The sequence below is a fragment of the Nomascus leucogenys genome, chromosome 4, assembly GCF_006542625.1.
Source record: "Nomascus leucogenys isolate Asia chromosome 4, Asia_NLE_v1, whole genome shotgun sequence".
Lineage (NCBI taxonomy): Eukaryota > Metazoa > Chordata > Mammalia > Primates > Hylobatidae > Nomascus > Nomascus leucogenys.
This window is the reverse complement of record NC_044384.1, coordinates 140,711,498-140,735,013: the sequence shown is the minus strand read 5'-3', so window position 1 is coordinate 140,735,013 and position 23,516 is coordinate 140,711,498. Positions and strand designations below refer to the sequence as shown.

The window sequence follows — 23,516 nt, the reverse complement described above, 5'->3', positions numbered from 1 at the left end:
GAGTCCTTTCCGTGGAGACAAACACGTGCCTGTGGGCGGGCAGGAGGCAGGAGGCTACAGTCAGAAGAACATGAGGACGATGGACAGTGTGTGTACATGTGTGTATGTGCGTGTGCATGCATGAGTGTGTGCACGTGTGTGTCCACGTGGGCGCATGTGTCTATGTGTGTGTAAGTGTGTGTGTGTGTTTATGGGAAGCCTCAGGATGTTCACTTCCTTAAGGAGAACAGGTTATGAGGGAGAGGCAAGGGGTTCCTGTCCCTGAGCAGGTGCAGGTGATGAGGCCCAGAGCATCGCAGGAGGGGCCGGGAGGAAAGAAGCCTGGGAGAAGCCATTCATGACCTAACAAAGCTGGCACTGGCCACCCCCAGGATTCTGCAAACTTTGAGTCAGTCTGGCTCGGTCTCCTGGCAACCAGATGCAGGGGCCATGGCACTCTTAACACCCCAGGAAGTGAAAGAAGTCTTCCAATTTCAGGTGAAGGAAGAGAAAATGTGGCTTTTAAACAGAGACTGGCTCACCCCGGGCACATAGGGAGGTGTGCACTGGAAGCGCCTCTTCAGGAGACCCTGGGGCAGCCACCCCGGCTCAGCACAGCACCTCTGAGGCCATGATGAGATGTGCAGGCCCAAGCTTCAGGCCAGGGCTTACCAGCCCCTGGACCTTGTGGGCTGTTCTTCAAGCCCACATGCAGGCCCAGAAGAGGCAGATCCTGCCTGAAGGGAAGTGAGGGACTGTGCCTGCCTCCCCTGGTACTCTCAGGGTCCTGTGAGCCCCTGTGTGCGGGGAGTGTGTTGGGGGAGGCTCTGTTGCTTTCTAGGGGGGTGTTGTCTGGATTAGGCAGAAGAGTGGTGGCAGTGGAAGAGGAGTCTCTGGGGGCCGAGGACAGGACTCCGGGCCTCCCTCTGTCACTAAGGCCACCATTGGTCCTCCAGGGACCCTTGGGGTCCTCCCAGCCACAGGACCCCTTGCCCCAGGAAAACAACACTCTTGCGTTTGGTGGGTGGGTCTCTGCTACACCCTAAACATTTTTTTGCCACTTCATTTAAGTGGCACTTGCTTCTCCTACATCTGCTGGTAGCCTATAAGAACTTTCTAGAAGGGACAGCTGAACTCTCAAGTAAAATGGGTTTTTACTTCTAGGCAGGGAAAAAAGTTTACCTTTTCCTCTTGGCCTGCCAGTGTGTCTGAATTTTCACCAAGCCAGACTCATTCCTTCTGCTAAAGCATTACCCCACCAAGCCCCTTCTCAGTCAGTCACTTACACTATAGTATGAATTTCATTGTCAGATCAATGCCTCTAGTGCAGCTAGTTGGGAGTAGGCTGAGGAAAGTCAAATTTTATTTTAGGAAGAGGGGGAAGGGATCATATTTCAGGACCTCAGGCCTGCTGGAGGTACACAAACCCTGGGCTGCAGGGGCCAGCAAGAGAACTCTCAGAGGAAAGGAAGTCCTAGAAGAAGAGCAAGTCCCAGGAGGAGGAGGGAGTGCTGCCAAGAAACCAAAGCATAGCTCTTCCCAGGGACACCCACGTACCTAGTTACTCTTCAGGGCTCTGGAGCACCATTGGGGGGACCCCAATAGCGTCTTACCCAGTAGAGATGGCTTCTCGACTCCTCAACCCCATATCATACCCTGCAACTCCCGTATCATACTCCCCAACCTCCATATCAAACCCGGCAACCCCGTATCATACACTGCAACCTTGATATCGTACCCTGCAGCCCCAAACCATATTCTCTGACCCCCATATCATACCCCACAGCCCCCATATCATACCCCACAACCATCATATCATACCCTGCAACCCCCATATCATATCCTGCAACCCCCATAGCATACTCTGCAGCCCCCATATCGTACTCTGCAGCCCCCATATCATACCCCACAACCCCCATATCACGCCCTGCAGCCCCCATATCATGCCCCACAACCCCCTTATCATACCCCACAACCCTCATATCATACCCTGCAGCCCCCATCTCACGCCCTGCAACCCCCATATCAAACCCCACAGCCCCCATATCACACCCTGCAATTCCCATGTCATTCCCTGCAGAGACCACAAGGTCGGGAGCACCTGCGGAGGCTTCTGAACTGGGAGGAGTTTGACGAACAAAGAGACTCCCGGAGGAGCATCCTGCTGGACACCCTCTACCAGAGCATCATTTTTGCAGTGGGCAAAGGCTTCCCATGGTTGGAGGTGGCCCAGGTGGTCAAGTTCACGGAAGAGCTGCTAAGGGAAACCAAAGGTACGGGGCATCCAGGGCAGGAGTCAGCATGAGAGGTGACAGCATGCTGGCAGTCCTCACAGCCCTCGCTCGCTCTCAGCGCCTCCTCTGCCTGGGCTCCCACTTTGGCGGCACTTGAGGAGCCCTTCAGCCCACCGCTGCACTGTAGGAGCCCCTTTATGGGCTGGCCAAGGCCAGAGCCGGCTCCCTCAGCTTGCAGGGAGGTGTGGAGGGGGAGGCGCGAGTGGGAACTGGGGCTGCCTGCGGCGTTTGCGGGCAGGCTGGAGTTCCGGGTGGGTGTGGGCTTGGCGGGCCCCCCACTCAGAGCAGCCAGCCGGCCCTGCCAGCCCCGGGGAATGAGGGGCTTAACACCCGGGCCAGCGGCTGCGGAGGGTGTACTGGGTACCCCAGCAGTGCCAGCCCACCGGGGCTGCGCTCGATTTCTCACCAGGCCTTAGCTGGCGGGGCAGGGCTCGCGACCTGTCGCCCGGCATGCCTGAGCCTCCCACCCCCTCCATGGGCTCCTGTGCGGCCGGAGCCTCCCCGACGAGCGCCACCCCCTGCTCCACGGGGCCCAGTCCCATCGACCACCCAAGGGCTGAGGAGTGCGGGCGCACGGCGTGAGACTGGCAGGCAGCTCCACTTGCAGCCCCAGTGCAGGATCCACTGGGTGAAGCCAGCTGGGCTCCTGAGTCTGGTGGGGATGTGCAGAAACTTTATGTCTAGCTCAGGGATTGTAAATACACCAACCGGCACTCTGTATCTAGCTCAAGGTGTGTAAGCACACCAATCAGCACCCTGTGTCTAGCTCAGGGTTTGTGAATGCACCAATAGACACTCTGTATCTAGCTACTCTGGTGGGGCCTTGGAGAACCTTTGTGTCAATACTCTGTATCTAACTAATCTGGTGGGGACGTGGAGAACCTTTGGGTCTAGCTCAGGGATTGTAAACGCACCCATCAGCCCCCTGTCAAAACAGACCACTCAGCTCTACCAATCAGCAGGATGTGGGTGGGTCCAGATAAGAGACTAAAAGCAGGCTGCCCAAACTAGCAGCGGCCACCCGCTCGGGTCCCCTTCCACACTGTGGAAGATTTGTTCTTTTGCTCTTTGCAATAAATCTTGCTACTGCTCACTCTTTGGGTCCACACTGCCTTTATGAGCTGTAACACTCACCGCTAAGGTCTGCAGCTTCACTCTTGGAGCCTGCGAGACCAGGAGCCCACCGGGAGGAACGAACAACTCCAGATGCCCAGCCTTAAGAGCTGTAACACTCACCGCGAAGGTCTGCAGCTTCACTCCTGAACCAGCGAGACTATGAACCCACCAGAAGGAAAAAACTCCAAACACATCCAAACATCAGAAGGAACGAACAGCTCCAGACACGCCACCTTAAGAGCTGTAACACTCACCGGGAGGGTCTGCAGCTTCATTCTTGAAGTCAGTGAGACCAAGAACCCACCAATTCCGTACACAAGCAGAGGCTGGCGGGATGGGGTGGGTGCACACAGGACTCCCCAGCCGTCCACAGCCCCAGCAGCCTTGGAGGAGCCAGGGGCCCCTCCTGTCCTTCCCTGGCGTTGGGCCTCTTCACACGCTTGAAAATAAGGTCCCTGCTCAGCCTTCCCAAACATCCTTGCTGAGTCTTCACTGGTCTGCCTGACTGCAAATCTGAACCACTCCAAGCTGTTTGCACAACAGCCAGGGTGTTTGCTTTTGTTTTGTTTTCGTTTGGTTTTGCTTAACATAAATCAAATGTGTCACCTTCCCCGACTTAAAACCCTTCACGGACCTGGAGGGCTGCACGTTGTTCCTGGTAGGAGATCTGGCGTTGCTGCAGGTCCCAGGGGACTCTTGGAGCTTGCTCATGCAAACATGGGAGATGCAGTCAGGTGGGTGCATGGAGGCAGCATTGCTCCCTCCCTGGTCCTGTGCAGGGCTTGCATGAGAAAAGGACCTTGTGGCACGAGGAGCTGTGGTCACTCCACTCACCTCTTGGGCAATGAAGTGCAGATTCCTTCATTAAGCAAATACATGGAGTAGGCTCTCTGTGGCTGCCCTCACATGATACTTCATTCCCCTGAGAACCATCCATGGGTGCTGAAAGTAGTGGGCGGATGCTTGATGAGAAATGGGATACTTCCATGCTTTCTAAGAACCTCTGCCACAACGTCCTTCCTAGTGACAAAGAGAAAGGAATACTCTTACAGGGAAGAAGCTGATAGCTGCCTCCTTAGTCAAATGATCCACGTGGACATTGTCAGTAAGAGGCCACACACAGAATCCCATGCACCTGGTCGGATGCAGCGAGAAGCCAGCATTCTCTTATGATGGTTCCAACAAAGACTCATGGCCTGAATCTAATCAAGAGAAAACAGCAAATTAGGAGGATGGCTCAAAGTAACTCTCCTGCCAGCTGCAAACACTCAAAGGCCATAAGAGCCAAGGAAAGACTGATAAACCTTTCCAAACTGAAAGAGGCGAAGGGATGTGTTCAAACGTGACCTGTAGCCTGTTTGGGTCTTTTTGCTATGAATGAGGTTATTGGGAGAACTGTGGAAACCAGAGTGTGGTCTGGGGACCGGGCGGTAGTGACATGTTCAGGGTGAGGGTCTGGATCGGATGGGTGGTGATGATGAATGTTCTTGCTTTAGGAGATACACAGGAAAGGAAGCTTCGGTGGTGTGTGTCGGGTGGCGCACTTCTTTTAAGTGGACTGGGAAGAGTTTCTTTCTACTATTGTTGCAACTTTTCATTTAATTTATTTTGCTTTGAAATTATTTTCCAAAAAAGTATAATAAGATTTTTTAAAAGTGAGGTACATTGCAGATCTTCCCTGGCTTTCTGGTCATAATCTCAGTAGCTGCCAATCACACAGGCTGCACGATGCTGTGTCTCTCACCCACAAGGCGCCATCCTCAAGGCACCCAGAGCTCATCACTCAGTCCTGCTGGCAACATCTCAGTGTCCTTCTCTAATCTCACCACTTCTGACCATCCCCAGGGCCAGCACCATTTCCACCCCCCTCTCTTGATTGGTCCATTGCTTAGAAATCTTGCATTCTGCAATCGATTTAGCAAACTGTGAGTGCTTTTTCAGACACATAGAATGTCCCATGACACCTCTGTTTGAAGACATCCAGTGCTCCCAGCATTAGGCACACCTGGGTCAGCCTTTCTTTAATCTCTTCAGCTGCCAGATTCTCTTCCAATTCTCTCCTGCCAGTCTGTGCGCCCACCCAGTGGTCCCAGACTAAAGGCTAGAGTGACATAGCATCACTCACAAGCTGGACTCAGATCTCGTCGGGACACCTCATCCCCCTCCTGCTATCTCTAGCCCCACAGACAGGAGCCTTGAGGGTATCCCTCAAGGCCCCACCTCCCCACTGCTCACAGCCACATGTGGGTACCAGAGTTCAATCCCGGTGTCTGAGCTCTGGAGGGGCTCGTGGCCAGAACAAACACTGACAACCAGGAAGAGGAATGTCAGCCGCAAGCAGGTGGGAAGCGAACTCTTTCAAGTCCCCATCAGAGCCTCCACAGGCCAAGCCCTTGGAAAACAGTCGATGATGATGCAAACCCAACTTCAACCCAAGATTAGGGCGCCCTGGAGCTTTCGGCACTTCTGGTTGGAGCATGCCTTACCAACACAGCACAGCTATGTCTCATGGACTCACCAACTGAGTGCACAGAAAACTCCTCTCCCTGACTGCAGGGAGCCCCTGAATGCCAACTAAGCTCTTCCAGCTTCTGCTGGCACCCACTAAGGGACAGGGAACCCCTCCTCCTCCTGCACTTCATTCCTTACATGACCACACTCATCATTAGGAAGTTCTTCCTTGTATCTAGCCGACAGCTGCCTTCTGCCCCTCTCCAAATCTGTCTTCCAGATTCTCAGCAGCGTGTGGGCTCTAAGCATGTTTATTGGGCTTCATATAATGCGACTAAGTACATCTTTCCGTTTGGACTAGACATCCTAGTACCTTTCATTATTCTTTTTAAAAACTCAAATATTTACTGAAATGCTAGCTAAATTTCTGCTACATACATTTATCTAGAGCTTCCATAAATCATATATATGCCCTTTTGTTTATTTAACATATGTTCATTATTTACCATATTTTAGTCTTCAGATGCTGTATATAATGAGTCAAATATGCCTGTGTTTACTACCACCCATACCACACCATCTCTTTTTTTATTTTAATATGACATCATTCCCATAGACCCTGCCCCCACCACCTCCTAACTAACTTCTGCGCCCTCTCTTGCTGCCCTCATCCAGGTAGCCTTGTGTTTGTCAGTATCATTCTTAACATACAGCATCTGGATTCAAACATAGCAATCAGTGAGGTGGTCAGGGATGTACCATCTCCCCTGTGCTGGTCATGATGCTCCTGTTTATACAGCCGATGGGTGCACTAGCTTTATCAGCATCAGGTACACAGACTGGCATGAGGCTGGCAGTCCACTAAAGCCCCTAACCATTTCCCCAGCCTGCCCTTGTGCAGTGGCGATTTCGAATGCACCTGCAGGACCTGACAGTCACCCCGACGGATGCCGCCTCGTTCAGACTGGCCTTCCTTTCCTTCCTCCTGAAATCTTCTCAGCCTAAATCCTGGGCCATCCAGATTATGAGTTCCTCCTCTCACTTTCGTATCATCTGAAAGCATGTGAGACATGGTTAATACAAACATGGACTCGAAACAAGCTCTTAGGTGGGCTTCCCGTGCCTGAAATTAAACTGGCTGAAAATAGACATCAGGAGGCTGGGGGTCCAGAGGGAAAATTCAGGTCCTACCTGGCCCTTTACTGGGTGCGTGGTCTACGGCAAGTCTCATCCTTCTGAGCCTCTGTGGACACATCTAGAAAAATGGGGACGCAGGATCACTTTCCTCCTGGGATTGTTAGAAGGATCAAATGAGGCTGTGCCTTAAAGCCCACAGAATGGTGCTCGGTGCCTGGGAAGCACCCAATGAGTGGCACCTTTATTTTTAGGAGACACAAGTACCTGGGAACTGGAGGGAGCAGGATGTGATCCAGAAACTTGGCATAGTCAGGGGTCACCTGACTTCAGATGGGCCCTAGCAAGGACGAGGTCCAGTAGACACGTGCCAGGGCCCTTTCTCCTCAGACCCTGCACTGCCCCAGTGACCCTGCACTGCAGGAGATGCGGCAGGACTAGAGGCAGGACCAGGAATTAAAAAAAAAAAAAAAAAGCAAACTGCAGATTTGTTTCAGAAGTCAGGAGCAAGACAGGAGACAAATGAGACTGTCCCAGTTCCGCCCAGTGGGCGACTGACCCACCAGGAGAGCTGGCTCCTGAGAGCCGTGCCAGGCTGGCTGCAGTGTGGAGAGAGTAGGCAGTGGAGTGCAGCCGGAGCACCCCAGGGTGCAGAGCCCCACGACAGCCAGGCCTCCTGCACCTCGGCTCATTACGGTGCCGTTCAGGATGGTGCCTGCTGTCCCTAAGCCAGGAGGCTGGCCCAGGTGGTGTCCTTTTCAGCACCTGCGTTCTTACTGCCTTGCACAGGGACACTCGTGAGAGCGTGGACAAGCCCTGCAGTCCCCCAGATGCCGAGGGTAGAATTCCAGCTGCACCTCCTTCCCCAGGTCCTCCTCACTGACAAACGCTGTTGTCACCTCCAGGCCCAGGCTGAGCCCTACATGTTTCTGGGGACCCAGTTTTGCCATTTCCTAGCTGTGGGACCTTGGCCATCCCCTCAACCTCTCTGTGCTTCACGTCACTCATCCATAAATTTGGGACAAGAACAGCATCCACTTCACAGGCTTGTTGAGTTCATTTATGGCCCTGGAACGGTGGTCCCCATAGAGGAAGCCCTGAAAGTGTGCACTGGAGTCGGCCTTTATGTTACACCTGCTTGCAGGGGTCTCAGGCACCCTCCTGGGCTCCACTGTCCACCTGGAACTTTAGGTCTCCTGCCTGCCCCACCCGGACTGCAGCGGTCTAGGCAGTCCTGCAGCATTGCTCGTGGAAACCACAGCCTTTCCTCCCCCCGCTTTGCTCAGTGTTTCTGCTCCAGTTCTGCCCAACCCCAGCCCTAACCCTGATCTTCTCTGGAGACATCCAAGTGGCACCGCGCAGGTTTGGACCACAGGCTCTGAGTCACCAGCCGTTACCTGTGCTCCATTCTCTCCTGGGCCCTCCAGCCCTGGGTAAACTCCCCTCTTGACTAAGCCTCTCCCCGTCCTTGGATCGCATCACCCAGAGCTGGTCTTGGCCCCTTCATAGTTGGGCCTCACGGGCTTAGCTTCTTTCTCCAGGCCATGGCCATGGCCACGGCCTGGACGCCTCACACCTGCGTTTCTGCAGCAGTGTCCTCTGTGGGCCCTGCAGGCGTACCTGGCCCGGCTCCTTTCCTGTGATGACTGCCTCGTCCGTCCTTCTCATGCCCTACTTCCCCAGGCGGTCCCCCTTCCCTCTCCAGTCAGACCACAGGCCTCCCTGGAGTCCTCAGCTGGACAGTGAGGAAGGCCTGGCCTGGAGAGGCTAGAGCTGCGGGAGGGGCATCTGCACCCTGTACATCTTTGTCCCCTCCGACCTCCCAGTGCTGAGCAGTGCATATGGCACAGAATAGGAGCTGAAGGAAGAAACTAACGAATGAACAAACCAATAAATGAGTCGATTCCCGATGCCCATGGAGACAGACAGTTCAAGATGCGCAGAGGAGGCGAGGGGCTGGCCTTCCCCCAGTGACACTCCTTCCACACTGCACGCACCGCCGATGTGAGAGGCAGCAAACAGCAAATTCTGCAGTCAAGAGGTGTCAGTTCAAATCCCACTGCTGTCACTTCACTGCACACCCTTGAGAACAATAGTTTCCCTCTCTGTGTCTCCGTTTCTGCCTCTGTCAAATGGGGGCAGTAACAGCTCCTACTTATAGGAAGGAGCAAATGAATTGGACACGCAGCACTTACAGCAGGGTGACCAGCACATAGTAAGTGCTTAATCAATGTTCTCTACCATATGCCTGGAGGCGACACAGGATGGTCCCATGTCCACGCCCACCCATGTCCAAGACTCGCCAAGCAGAGAGAAGGTGCCACCCTCTGCAGCCATGGTTCAGGGCAAGAAGGAGCTGCACGCGGGCCATCAGGGCGCTCGCTGTCTACAGCATTTCTTGTCTTCCCTTCATCCTGCAGATGGGTTCAAGGCATAGGCCAGCAGAAGGGAGGCCCAGACCACCTCTGGCCTGGACTCTAACGAGCTGCCCACACTCATGCTTGGCCCTGGGCACACAAGGGAGCCAGCTTTGCTGCCTACCAGACCGAGAGGGCAGGAAACTATTTGCTGTCCTCAGGAGGGGGCCCAGGCGGCCATGGGCAGAAAGAGTTGGCGGAGGTGGCAGGTCAGGTCCCTGGCACATTCCAGCTTTTTCCCACCTTGCATCCCACCCTGTCCTACTCCTGGCATTGTCCCCATCTCAGAATGTGGGTGCAGGCAGCCAAGGCAGGGGCGGGGGTTCTCTGTCTGTTTTGGCTAAAATCCACATGGGGCTTTCAGTCGTCTTGGAAAGTGGCTTCTCCAGGGATGTTTTTGTTGTTGTTAATCTGGAGCTAAGGATGGTTGCACTGTGTTTGCATTCTAGATAACAAAGTTGGCAGTCGCAGTGAAGGAGGGTCATGTTTGCACAGCAGTGATTCAGAGCTCTGCCAGCACAGCTGCCAGTGCAGTTTATCTCCCAGTCCGATCAGGCCTTGGCACAGGGAGGGAAGGTGGCCCTTTCTTCAAAAGCTTCAGCTGGCTCTGGCCTCACAAACACTGCTCCAGGACGTTCTGCTCTCCACACCAGGCCAGAAGAAGGAGTCCTTTCCTTGTGCCTTCTTGGCCAGCCTCCAGGAAGCTCTGGGCAGCTCACATCCAGCCATCTCCCCTGGGCCAAGGGTGAAGCCACCAGCCGTGGCACAAAGGGGCGGGAGTCTTCAGCTTGGGATGTCCTGGTGGGAGAAAACCACAGGAAGGGGGCACAGTTTGCCAGCCTTATCTTATCCTGGGGAGGCTCAAGAAAGGAGAGGGATGTGGGGGCCTTGAGGAGCCACAGAGATTTAGGGTGCCCAGGAGGCCTGCACAGGAGGCAGGGAAGGTGGGGACAGCCTCCCCTGCTTCAGGCTTCCCTTGGCAGGAAACTGAGCCTGGAGGTGTCCCACCTGTGGCCACCTGGCACCTGCAGGACCTCCCCAGCCCACCACCACTCTGACCTCTGTGCTGCTCCGCCCTTCATCATCATCACGCGTGGCAGGAATGGCCTCTCTCGGACGCTCTATCGAGACAGCTGAAGCAGGAAGAATCTTTGCATATGGCCAGGCCTGCAAATCCCAGGCCTGGCAGGAGACGGGACTTATAACAGGTCAGTGGAGGCACAGGGCAGCCGGGTGAGTGCCTGGTGAAGAATGTCATGGTCCTGGCATCCGCAGTTCCACCCATGACCACTCCTGGTTCTAAAGGAAATGCTGCCCAGGTAGCATAGGATGAGAAGGCAGCCGCCTGCCCACGGCAGCCTGTGCGGGCAGGAGGCAGTGACTCTTCCAAGCTCCTGGCATGACAGTTCTTGCGGGGACACTCATGGCCATGCCTAGGGTCTGCCCAGCAGCCCTGAAGTACCCCACCCTCATATCGGGGAGCCTCCAGCCTCTCAAGACCCCCGAAGCAGTCAGAAGGTGCCACCCTCTGCAGCCTAGGAAAGGCTCCTTCCCAACCAGAACCTGACACCCCTCAGGCGAGACCTGGAGGGGCCTTTAAATAAGACTTCATGATTGATGGATGGTGGAAATCTCCACAGCGGCCCTAGATTGAGATCTTAGAGGAGCATTTCTCAGGACAAACGAGCAGCTCTCCTTTTGTAGATGCCTCCGTGCAGTATTAGTTTACCAGGGTTGCTGCACAGAACCATGGACTGTGTGGGTTCAACAACAAACATTTATTTCCTCATAGTTCTGGAGGCTGGAAATCCAAGGTCAAGGCCCTGGCAGGGCTGGTTTCTCCCGAAGCTTCTCTTCTTGGCTTATGGACGTCTGCCTTCTCCCCACGTCCTCTCGTGGTCTCCCTCTGTGCACCTGTGCCCCGGCGTCTGCGTGTGTGTCCACGTTTTCTCTTCCTATGATGACAGCAGTCCTGTTGGATGAAGCCTGGCCCTAATGATCTCATTTGACCCTAATCGCCTCTATAAAGACCCTCTTTCCAAGTACGTCCTGACATACTGGGGATTAGGACCTCAACACGTAAGTAGGGGGTGAGCACTCCAGCCTGTAACACTGAGCAAGGTCACCACTCCTCGGGTGAGTGGGTGTCAGTAAGTAGGTCAGAAATCAAGACGGGGCCATAGAAACCTTCCCCTGCCTTCTGCAAGAGACCATCTACCCCACAGAGGGAGGCCTTGTGTGTCATGTACTTGGCCTCTTACACAGCTTCTGTAACTGTCACTGCAATCTGGCTTCACAGATGCCATTTGAAAGATGAAGACACTGAGGTCTGGAGAGATTGGGTAACTTGCCCAAGGCCGCACCTCGAGTGAGTGGTGTCGGGATTTGAACCCAGGTCAGCATCTACCCAGCTGTGTGACTTTTCATTTTGACAACGGGGACCTATCCACTCATCCAGGGGTGCAGGAAGGCCCGAGAAGCAGGCAGCCCAGGAGAGGCCCCATGGCGAGTGGGCCAGGGCTGCGGAGTGCAGACAGAGCAACACCTGCATGAGCCAGGTCAGACACCTGCTGACTTCCTAACTGGGTCACCCAGAGCTGCTCACAGGAGAGGCTGGGATCCTGGCCCCAGCAGGAAGCCTCCAGGATGGTGAGTGGCCCAGGCCTAGCTGGCAGGGTGAGTTGTGCCCTTCGGCTAAGGTGTCCTGGCCTGGATGTGCCACCTGTGCGTGGGCAGATGGTACACGTTCTCTCAGGACCCCTTCCCACGTCTGACTTATCAGGTTCTTCCTCCATCAGCTGGACTTACTGGTCAGCCTTGGAGCCCCAGCATCAGAGGGGACAAGGTATGAGGATGGAGTAGCCACATCTCGGGCTGTGAATGGCACTGTGTCCCTGAGACTGTGGGACTGCCCAGTCGCTTTCATCTCTGGGGGACGATGACCATGAGGATGACCAGGACCCCAAGTGAGGGCTCCCCTCACCAAGCTCGAGTCAGCTGCAGGGCTTGGCCAAGACGCACTGGCAGGCAGTGCCCCAGCCGTGGCTACAGGGTCCATCAGCTCCACGGAAATCCCCATAGCTTATGAGAGCTGAGAGGTGCCCCAGAGGTCACTGGATCCAACCCCTACCTGACAGACATCCAGGAATCCCGTCTCTCCGGTGTCTGAGCATCTGAGGCCCTCAGCTGTCAGACTGATGGGGAATGCCTCCTCATTTCTGGATAGGAGACCTACTCTGCCAATGAGCAGCTGGTGCTTCTGGAAAGTTCTTCCTGCTGTTGCACTGAAAGCTGCCTCTTTGAGCATTCTGTTGACTGGACCCTGTTCTGTGCCATTCTCCAGCAAGCCCAGAGTGAGCCCAAAGCCCTGCTCGCTAAGGAGCCAGCCTTCCCGTGATGCTAGGCAGGAGGTGACTGCAGCAGGACAGCAGCCCCATGCTTCCAGGAGGACCAGGGAAGGGGATGATATTATAATCTCAGCCATAGACATGGCACACTGAGCCCTCTGCCCATATCATCTCATTTAATCCCCATGGCAGTCTTGGGTGGATGGGTACTCTTGTCCACATTTCACTAACTCAACTGAAGTTCAGAGAGGTTAGGTAACTTGCCAATCATCACACAGTAGAGGGCAGAACCAGTATTAACCTTCAGACTTTCTGGCTGCAGAGCATGTCCCTTCTGCCAAAGCTCTTTCACATGAATCATTCTAGCTCCCTGAGAAATGGGGGCAAAGATCGGTGAGGGGCCAAGTCTCCTAAGCGGACCAGGTAGGGGGACCATTATGGACAAAGAGAAGGGCGTGGACAAGAGCCCATGACAGTCTTTAAAACATGTGGTCCTGAGCTTGCCCTCTGAGCCCTAGGCAAGTGACCAAAAGAGATGTCTTTAAAAGAACAACAAAATATTTCTAATCCTAGTGTTTGAGTAGATTTTCCCCTTAATATGGATATTGGTTTATAGTAGTCCCCTCTAATCCATCAGAGACATATTTCAAAACCCCCAAGGGGTCCCTGAAACAGGGGATAGTACCACACCCTATATCCACTACTCACCAATTTATTTTTCTGTCTTCACAATTTCACAGATAGTAGATTTGTTCTTATGTAGTTCTTAGAAACCTCAGCATATGATTTTCTTTCTTTCCTTATGAAATCGAGAACTTCCACATTTCACTGAAAGGAAGCACTTGGTGGCTTCTGTTTGGCATATCCGAATTGCCAGCATCACTACTGTTGCCCTTTGGGGCCATAATTAAGTCAAATAAGGGCGACTTGAGCATGAGCGCTGCGATACCTCGATGGCCCATCTGATAACGGAGATAGCTCCTAAGTGACCAGTGGAAGGGTAGCGTTGACAGTGGGGGTCCCCTGAAGGAAGGAGTGATCCACTCTCCATGTGGGACAGAGCAGGATGATGCAGATTCCATCATGCCACTCAAAATGGTGCAACATCTAAAACTCACGAACTATTTATTTCCGGAGATTTTTACTTAATGTTTTTGGACTACGGTTGACCACAGGTTATTAAAACCAAGGAAACTGGAGCTGCAGTTAAAAGGGAACCACTGTATCTTATCAAAAAAAGTGAAAAGACGTAGTGGATGGGAAATCAACATGGCAGTTCCTCAAAAAGGCAACAATGGAAGTGGCATATGATTCAACAATGGCTCCTCTGGGTACACACCCGAAAGAACTGAAAGTGGAGACTCGGGTAGGTGTTTGTACATCCATGCTCATAGAAGCTTTACTCACAATAGCCAGAAGTGGAAGCCACCCTAGTGAGCATGGATGGATGAATGGATAAGCAGAATGTGGTCTATCCATACAATGGAATATCATTCAGCCTTAAAAAGGAAGGCAATTCTGTCCCATGCTACAACATGGAGGAACCTTAAAGACATCATGCTACATGAAATAATCTAGATGCAAAAGAATAAATATCATATGAGTCCATCTATGAGGAACCCAGAGTAGTCAAATTCATAGAGACAGGAAGTAGAATGGGGATTGCCAAGGGCTGGGAGGAGGGGGAGTGGGGAGTTAATGTTTAATGGATATGGAGTTCTAGTTTGGCATGATGAGAAAGTTCTGGAGATGGATGGTAGTGATGGCTGCAAAATAATGTGAATGTTCTTAATGCCATAGAACTATACACTTAAAAAAAGTTATAATCGCCTGGGTGCGGTGGCTCACGCCTGTAATCCCAGCACTTTGGGAGGCCGAGGCAGGTGGGTCACGAGGTAAGGAGATTGAGACCATCCTGGCTAACACAGTGAAACCCCGTCTCTTCTAAAAATACAAAAAATTAGCTGGGCATGGTGACATGTGCCTGTAGTCCCAGCTACTCAGGAGGCTGAGGCAGGAGAATCACTTGAACCCGGAAGGTGGAGGTTGCAATAAGCCGAGAATGCACCACTGCACTCTAGCCTGGGCAACAGATCGAGACTCTATCTCAAAAAAAAAAAACAAAGGAAGTAGTTAAAATGGTCAAGGTTATGTTATGTATATTATAACAATTGAAAAATTAAATTTAAATCTAAGAATGCTAGTGGACATATTGTAGTGCTGTGTATTTCATATATCTTCCATTCACTCCTAAAAAATGGCTGTGGTGTACTCTCCTTGGAGTTGGAGGATATGGATTGAGACCTGATTTTGCTACTGAATAGCAGTAGACAAGCCACATGCATGCTCTAAACCTCAGTTTCTTCATCTGTTAAATGGTGTCAAATACCTATTTTATAGGTTGGTTGTGATAATTAAATGAGTTGATGGATAGTGTAAATGCTTTAAAACTGTAAAATAACACACTAATATAGTGGTAGTATTATTTCCTGAGAGCTTAGCACTGGGCAGCAACCACATGTCCAGAGCTTTCTGGGAAGATTTTCCATTATCTGCACTGTCGTTCTCATAAGCACCCACACGCTTTTCAGTACAAGAATCTAGACTCGGGTCTATGGCCACACCACCTTGAACGTGGCTATCTTGTCTGATCTTGGAAACTAAGCAGAGTCGGACATGGTTAGTACTTGGATGGGAGACCACCCTGGAATACCTGGTGGTATTAAAAAAATTAATTAATTCAATAAAATAATAGCAATAAAAAGAGAATTTGGGTTTGGGAAGTCTGGCCCATCTAGCAGGTTCTTGCCATGGAGGCACCCACAATAGTGGGGAGAGAGAGGATAAAGCACAAGAGCCTGTTGAGTTATGCGGTAAGTGGTGGCCTCTTCCCCTACCCATAACTGGGAACCCAGCCCACTCCCAGCTGTCCTGTCCCCTCCACTGTTTGAGTGACCAGGAAAGAAAGAGCCTCTACTATTCTTTGGGTGGGGCCCCGTGCCCGCCCATCCCACCATAGGTGAGTGGAATCACCAGGCAACCACCAAGAAGGGGTTGGATTAAAGAAATCCAGTCTCCAGGTTTATTGTCCTAGAGCCATGCTTCATTCTCTGCCACACCAGGTTGAGTCCAGGAGCCCACGCAGCCCACCAGGGAGTAGGAATGCCAGCAGAGGCCTGATGATGGCAATGACGGTGACAATGGCATTACTTATTGAGTGCTTACTGTGTACCAGGCACTGTGGAAAGCACCATATATGCATGCTGTCCTCTAATCTTATGAGGTAGAGATTTTTATTGCCTCTATTTTACAGGTAAGAACACTGCTGCCCATGTCTCTTAGACTGTGCAATCAATATATGCAATGGTTTTTATTAAAAGTCTTGCATAATAGAAATAGATTGCATTACGGCCAGACACAGTGGCTCACGCATGTAATCCCGGCAGTTTGGGAGGCCAAGGCGGGTGTATCACCTGAGACCAGGAGTTCAAGACCAGCCTGACCAACATGGTGAAACCCCCATCTCTAAAAATACAGCTACTTGGGAAGCTGAGACAGGAGAATCGCTTGAATCCGGGAGGCGGAGGTTGCAATCAGCTGAGTAAGATCGCACCACTGCAACCCAGGCTGGGTGACACAGCGAGACTCCATCTCAAAAAAAAAAAAAAAAAAAAAATAGATTGCATTAGAAAAACTGCTTCCAGTGTGAAAAGATTCTGCTTTCAAATACTATTTTTAAATCTGTTTACTTTTCTGTGATTTTATCATCATTGCACAAATTAGGAATAACTTATTTTTCAGGGTCACCATATTCTTAAAGTAAATCTTTCATTTAATTATAGCATACACACAGAAAAATGCATAAATTATAAATGTTCATCTTGATATTTCTCAGAAAGTGTGCCCGTTTAACAGCATCCAGAAGTAGAAGCAGAATTAAAACATTATCAGCAACCAGGCCAGGCGCAGTGGCTCACACCTATAATCCCAGCACTTTGGGAGGCCGAGGTGGGGGGATTACCAGAGGTGAGGAATTCAAGACCAGCCTGGCCAATATGGTGAAGGTTGTCTCTACTAAAAATACAAAAATTAGCCGGGCGTGGTAGTGTACACCTCCCACCTACTTGGGAGGCTGAGGCAGGAGGATCACTTGAACACGGGAGGTGGTGGCTGCAGTGAGCCAAGAATGCGCCACTGCACTCCAGCCTGGGCAACAGAGCAAGACTACATCTCCAAAAAAAAAAAAGAAAGAATAAAGAAAATTATCTGCACCCAAAATCCTCTTTCTAACTCTTTCCAGAAACTACTACTGACTTCTAACATCATAGTTGTGCCAGTTTTAATAAACGGAATAAAAAAGACAAAGAAGTGCGTTACTTCCAACTATGTGGTCAATTTTGGAGTAGGTGTGGTGTGGTGCTGAAAAAAATGTATATTCTGTTGATTTGGGGTGGAGAGTTCTGTAGATGTCTATTAGGTCTGCTTGGTGCAGAGCTGAGTTCAATTTTCCTGGGTATCCTTGTTAACTTTCTGTCTTGTTGATCTGTCTAATGTTGACAGTATTAAAGTCTCCCATTATTATTGTGTGGGAGTCTAAGTCTCTTTGTAGGTCACTCAGGACTTGCTTTATGAATCTGGGTGCTCCTGTATTGGGTGCATATATATTTAGGATAGTTAGCTCTTCTTGTTGAATTTATCTCTTTACCATTATGTAATGGCCTTCTTTGTCTCTTTTGATCTTTGTTGGTTTAAAGTCTGTTTTATCAGAAACTAGGATTGCAGCCCCTGCCTTTTTTTGTTTTCCATTTCCTTGGTAGATCTTCCTCCATCCCTTGATTTTGAACCTATCTGTGTCTCTGCATGTGAGATGGCTTTCCTGAATACAGCACACTGACGGGTCTTGACTCTTTATCCAATTTGCCAGTCTGTGTCTTTTAATTGGAGCATTTAGCCCATTTACATTTAAAGTTAATATTGTTATGTGTGAATTTGGTCCTGTCATTATGATGTTAGCTGCTTATTTTGCTCGTTAGTTGATGCACTTTCTTCCTAGCCTTGATGGTCTTTACATTTTGGCATGTTTTTGCAGTGGCTGGTACCAGTTGTTCCTTTCGATGTTTAGTGCTTCCTTCAGGAGCTCTTTTAGGGCAGGCCTGGTGGTGACAAAATCTCTCAGCATTTGCTTGTCTGTAAAGTATTTTATTTCTCCTTCGCTTACGAAGCTTAGTTTGTAAAAGAACAGAAATTATAACAAACTGTCTCTCAGACCACAGTGCAATTAAACTAGAACTCAGGATTAAGAAACGCACTCAAAACCACTCAACTACATGGAAACTGAACAACCTGCTCTTGAATGACTACTGGGTACATAACGAAATGAAGGCAGAAATAAAGATGTTCTGTGAAACCAATGAGAACAAAGACACAACATACCAGAATCTCTGGGGCACATCCAATGCAGTGTGTAGAGGGAAATTTATAGCACTAAATGCCCACAAGAGAAAGCAGGAAAGATCCAAAATTGACACCCTAACATCACAATTAAAAGAACTAGAAAAGCAAGAGCAAACACATTCAAAAGCTAGCAGAAGGCAAGAAATAACTAAAATCAGAGCAGAACTGAAGGAAATAGAGACACAAAAAACCCTTCAAAAAATTAATGAATCTAGGAGCTGGTTTTTTGAAAAGTTCAACAAAATTGATAGACCACTAGCAAGACTAATAAAGAAGAAAAGAGAGAAGAATCAAATAGATGCAATAAAAAACGAAAAAGGGGATATCACCACCGATCCCACAGAAATACAATCTACCATCAGAGAATACTACAAACACCTCTATGCAAATAAACTAGAAAATCTAGAAGAAATGGATAAATTCCTCGACAAATACACCCTCCCAAGACTAAACCAGGAAGAAGTTGAATCTCTGAATAGACCAATAACAGGTTCTGAAATTGTGGCAATAATCAATAGCTTACCAACCAAAAAGAGTCCAGGACCTGATGGATTCACAGCTGAATTCTACCAGAGGTACAAGGAGGAACTGGTACCATTCCTTCTGAAACTATTCCAATCGATAGAAAAAGAGGGAATCCTCCCTAACACATTTTATGAAGCCAGCATCATCCTGATACAAAAACCTGGCAGAGACATAACCAAAAAAGAGAATTTCAGACCAATATCCTTGATGAACATTGATGCAAAAATCCTCAATAAAATACTGGCAAACCGAATCCAGCAGCACATCAAAAAGCTTATCCACCATGATCAAGTGGGCTTCATCCCTGGGATGCAAGGCTGGTTCAACATACGCAAATCAATAAATGTAATCCAGCATATAAACAGAACCAAAGACAAAAACCACATGATTATCTCAATAGATGCAGAAAAGGCCTTTGACAAAATTCAACAACCCTTCATGCTAAAAACTCTCAATAAATTAGGTATTGATGGGACGTATCTCAAAATAATAAGAGCTATCTACGACAAACCCACAGCCAATATCATACTGAATGGGCAAAAACTGGAAGCATTCCCTCTGAAAACTGGCACAAGACAGGGATGCCCTCTCTCACCACTCCTATTCAACATAGTGCTGGAAGTTCTGGCCAGAGCAATCAGGCAGGAGAAGGAAATAAAAGGTATTCAATTAGGAAAAGAGGAAGTCAAATTGTCCCTGTTTGCAGATGACATGATTGTATATCTAGAAAACCCCATTGTCTCAGCCCAAAATCTCCTTAAGCTGATTAGCAACTTCAGTGAAGTCTCAGGATACAAAATTAATGTACAAAATTCACAAGCATTCTTGTACACCAATAACAGACAAACAGAGAGCCAAATCATGAGTGAACTCCCATTCACAATTGCTTCAAAGAGAATAAAATACCTAGGAATCCAACTTACAAGGGATGTGAAGGACCTCTTCAAGGACAACTACAAACCACTGCTCAATGAAATAAAAGAGGATACAAACAAATGGAAGAACATTCCATGCTCATGGGTTGGAAGAATCAATATCGTGAAAATGGCCATACTGCCCAAGGTAATTTATAGATTCAATGCCATCCCCATCAAGCTACCAATGACTTTCTTCACAGAATTGGAAAAAACTACTTTAAAGTTCATATGGAACCAAAAAAGAGCCCGCATCGCCAAGTCAATCCTAAGCCAAAAGAACAAAGCTGGAGGCATCATGCTACCTGACTTTAAACTATACTACAAGGCTACAGCAACCAAAACAGCATGGTACTGGTACCACAACAGAGACATAGATCAATGGAACAGAACAGAGCCCTCAGAAATGATGCCGCATAGCTACAATTATCTGATCTTTGACAAACCTGACAAAAACAAGAAATGGGGAAAGGATTCCCTATTTAATAAATGGTGCTGGGAAAACTGGCTAGCCATATGTAGAAAGCTGCAACTGGATCCCTTCCTTACACCTTATACAAAAATTAATTCAAGATGGATTAAAGACTTATATGTTAGACCTAAAACCATTAAAATCCTACAAGAAAACCTAGGCAATACCATTCAGGACACAGGCATGGGCAAGGACTTCATGTCTAAAACACCAAAAGCAATGGCAACAAAAGCCAAAATCGACAAATGGGATCTCATTAAACTAAAGAGCTTCTGCACAGCAAAAGAAACTATCATCAGAATGAACAGGCAACCTACAGAATGGGAGAAAATTTTTGCAACCTACTCATCTGACAAAGGGCTAATATCCAGAATCTACAATGAACTCAAACAAATTTACAAGAAAAAAACAAACAACCCCATCAAAAAGTGGGCAGAGGACATGAACAGACACTTCTCAAAAGAAGACATTTATGCAGCCAGAAAACACATGAAGAAATGCTCATCATCACTGGCCATCAGAGAAATGCAAATCAAAACCACAGTGAGATACCATCTCACACCAGTTAGAATGGCCATCATTAAAAAATCAGGAAACAACAGGTGCTGGAGAGGATGTGGAGAAATAGGAACACTTTTACACTGTTGGTGGGACTGTAAACTAGTTCAACCATTGTGGAAGTCAGTGTGGCGATTCCTCAGGGATCTCGAACTAGAAATACCATTTGACCCAGCCATCCCATTACTGGGTATATACCCAAAGGACTATAAATCATGCTGCTATAAAGACACATGCACACGTATGTTTATTGCGGCACTATTCACAATAGCAAAGAGTTGGAACCAACCCAAATGTCCAACAACAATAGACTGGATTAAGAAAATGTGGCACATATACACCATGGAATACTATGCAGCCATAAAAAATGATGAGTTCGTGTCCTTTGTAGGGACATGGATGAAACTGGAAAACATCATTCTCAGTAAACTATCGCAAGGACAAAAAACCAAACACCGCATGTTCTCTCTCATAGGTGGGAATTGAACAATGAGAACTCATGGACACAGGAAGGGGAACATCACACTCCAGGGACTGTTGTGGGGTGGGGGGAGGGGGGAGGGACAGCATTAGGAGATACACCTAATGCTAAATGACGAGTTAATGGGTGCAGGAAATCAACATGGCACATGGATACATATGTAACAAACCTGCACATTGTGCACATGTACCCTAAAACCCTAAAGTATAATAAAAAAAAAAGAAAAAAAAAAGCACCAAAAAAAAAAAAAAAGAAAAGAGAGAAGAATCAAATAGATGCAATAAAAAATGATAAAGGGGATATCACCACCAATCCCACAGAAATACAAACTGCCATCAGAGAATACTACAAACACCTCTACGCAAATAAACTAGAAAATCTAGAAGAAATGGATAAATTCCTCGACAAATACACCCTCCCAAGACTAAACCAGGAAGAAGTTGAATCTCTGAATAGACCAATAACAGGTTCTGAAATTGTGGCAATAATCAACAGCTTACCAACCAAAAAAAGTCCAGGACCAGATGGATTCACAGCCGAATTCTACCAGAGGTACAAGGAGGAGATGGTATCATTCCTTCTGAAACTATTCCAATCAATAGAGAAAGAGGGAATCCTTCCTAACTCATTTTATGAGGCCAGCATCATCCTGATACCAAAGCCTGGCAGAGATACAACAAAAAAACAGAATTTCAGACCAATATCCTTGATGAACATTGATGCAAAAATCCTCAATAAAATACTGGCAAATTGAATCCAGCAGCACATCAAAAAGCTTATCCACCATGATCAAGTGGGCTTCATCCCTGGGATGCAAGGCTGGTTCAACATATGCAAATCAATAAATGTAATCCAGCATATAAACAGAACCAAAGACAAAAACCACAGGATTATCTCAATATATGCAGAAAAGGCCTTTGACAAAATTCAACAACCCTTCATGCTAAAAACTCTCAATAAATTAGGCATTGATGGAACGTATCTCAAAATAATAAGAGCTGTCTATGACAAACCCATAGCCAATATCATACCAAATGGGCAAAAACTGGAAGCATTCCCTTTGAAAACGGGCACAAGACAGGGATGCCCTCTCTCACCACTCCTATTCAACATAGTGTTGGAAGTTCTGGCCAGGGCAATCAGGTGGGAGAAGGAAATAAACGGTATTCAATCAGGAAAAGAAGAAGTCAAATTGTCCCTGTTTGCAGATGACATGATTGTATATCTAGAAAACTCCATTGTCTCAGCCCAAAATCTCCTTAAGCTGATAAGCAACTTCAGCAAAGTCTCAGGATACAAAATCAATGTACAAAAATCACAAGGATTCTTATACACCAATAACAGACAAACAGAGAGCCAAATCATGAATGAACTCCCATTCACAATTGCTTCAAAGAGAATAAAATACCTAGGAATCCAACTTACAAGGGATGTGAAGGACCTCTTCAAGGAGAACTACAAACCACTGCTCAAGGAAATAAAAGACGATACAAACTAATGGAAGAACATTCCATGCTCATGGGTAGGAAGAATCAATATCGTGAAAATGGTCATACTGCCCAAGGTAATTTATAGATTCAGTGCCATCCCCATCAAGCTACCAATGACTTTCTTCACAGAATTGGAAAAAACTACTTTAAAGTTCATATGGAACCAAAAAAGAGCCCACATCGCCAAGTCAATCCTAAGCCAAAAGAACACAGCTGGAGGCATCACGCTACCTGACTTCAAACTATACTACAAGGCTACAGTAACCAAAACAGCATGGTACTGGTACCAAACAGAGATATAGATCAATGGAACAGAACAGAGCCCTCAGAAATAATGCCGCATATCTACAACCATCTGATCTTTGACAAACCTGACAAAAACAAGCAATGGGGAAAGGATTCCCTATTTAATAAATGGTGCTGGGAAAACTGGCTAGCCATAGGTAGAAAGCTGAAACTGGATCCCTTCCTTACACCTTATACAAAAATTAATTCAAGATGGATTAAAGACTTACATGTTAGACCTAAAACCATAAAAACCCTAGAAGAAAACCTAGGCAATACCATTCGGGACATAGGCATGGACAAGCACTTCATGTCTAAAACACCAAAAGCAATGGCAACAAAAGCCAAAATTGACAAATGGGATCTAATTAAACTAAAGAGCTTCTGCACAGCAAAAGAAATTACCATCAGAGTGAACAGGCAACCTACAGAATGGGAGAAAATTTTTGCAACCTACTCATCTGACAAAGGGCTAATATCCAGAATCTACAATGAACTCAAAGAAATTTACAAGAAAAAAACAAACAACCCCATCAAAAAGTGGGTCAAGTATATGAACAGACACTTCTCAAAAGAAGACATTTATGCAGCCAAAAAAC

At 48.4% G+C, this 23,516-nt stretch overlaps 1 protein-coding gene across 1 annotated transcript in view; it reads left to right on the top strand.

Moving 5' to 3' along the window:
• The first annotated feature begins 397 nt into the window (after positions 1-397).
• Positions 398-23,516, top strand: part of C4H8orf74 (chromosome 4 C8orf74 homolog) — a 36,053-nt gene continuing 12,934 nt past the window's right edge. The window contains exons 1-2 of the mRNA XM_030810216.1: positions 398-477; positions 2,060-2,252. Of these exons, the coding sequence (XP_030666076.1) occupies positions 430-477; positions 2,060-2,252 (241 nt within the window). The 5' untranslated portion in view covers positions 398-429. The remainder of the gene's footprint in view (positions 478-2,059; positions 2,253-23,516) is intronic.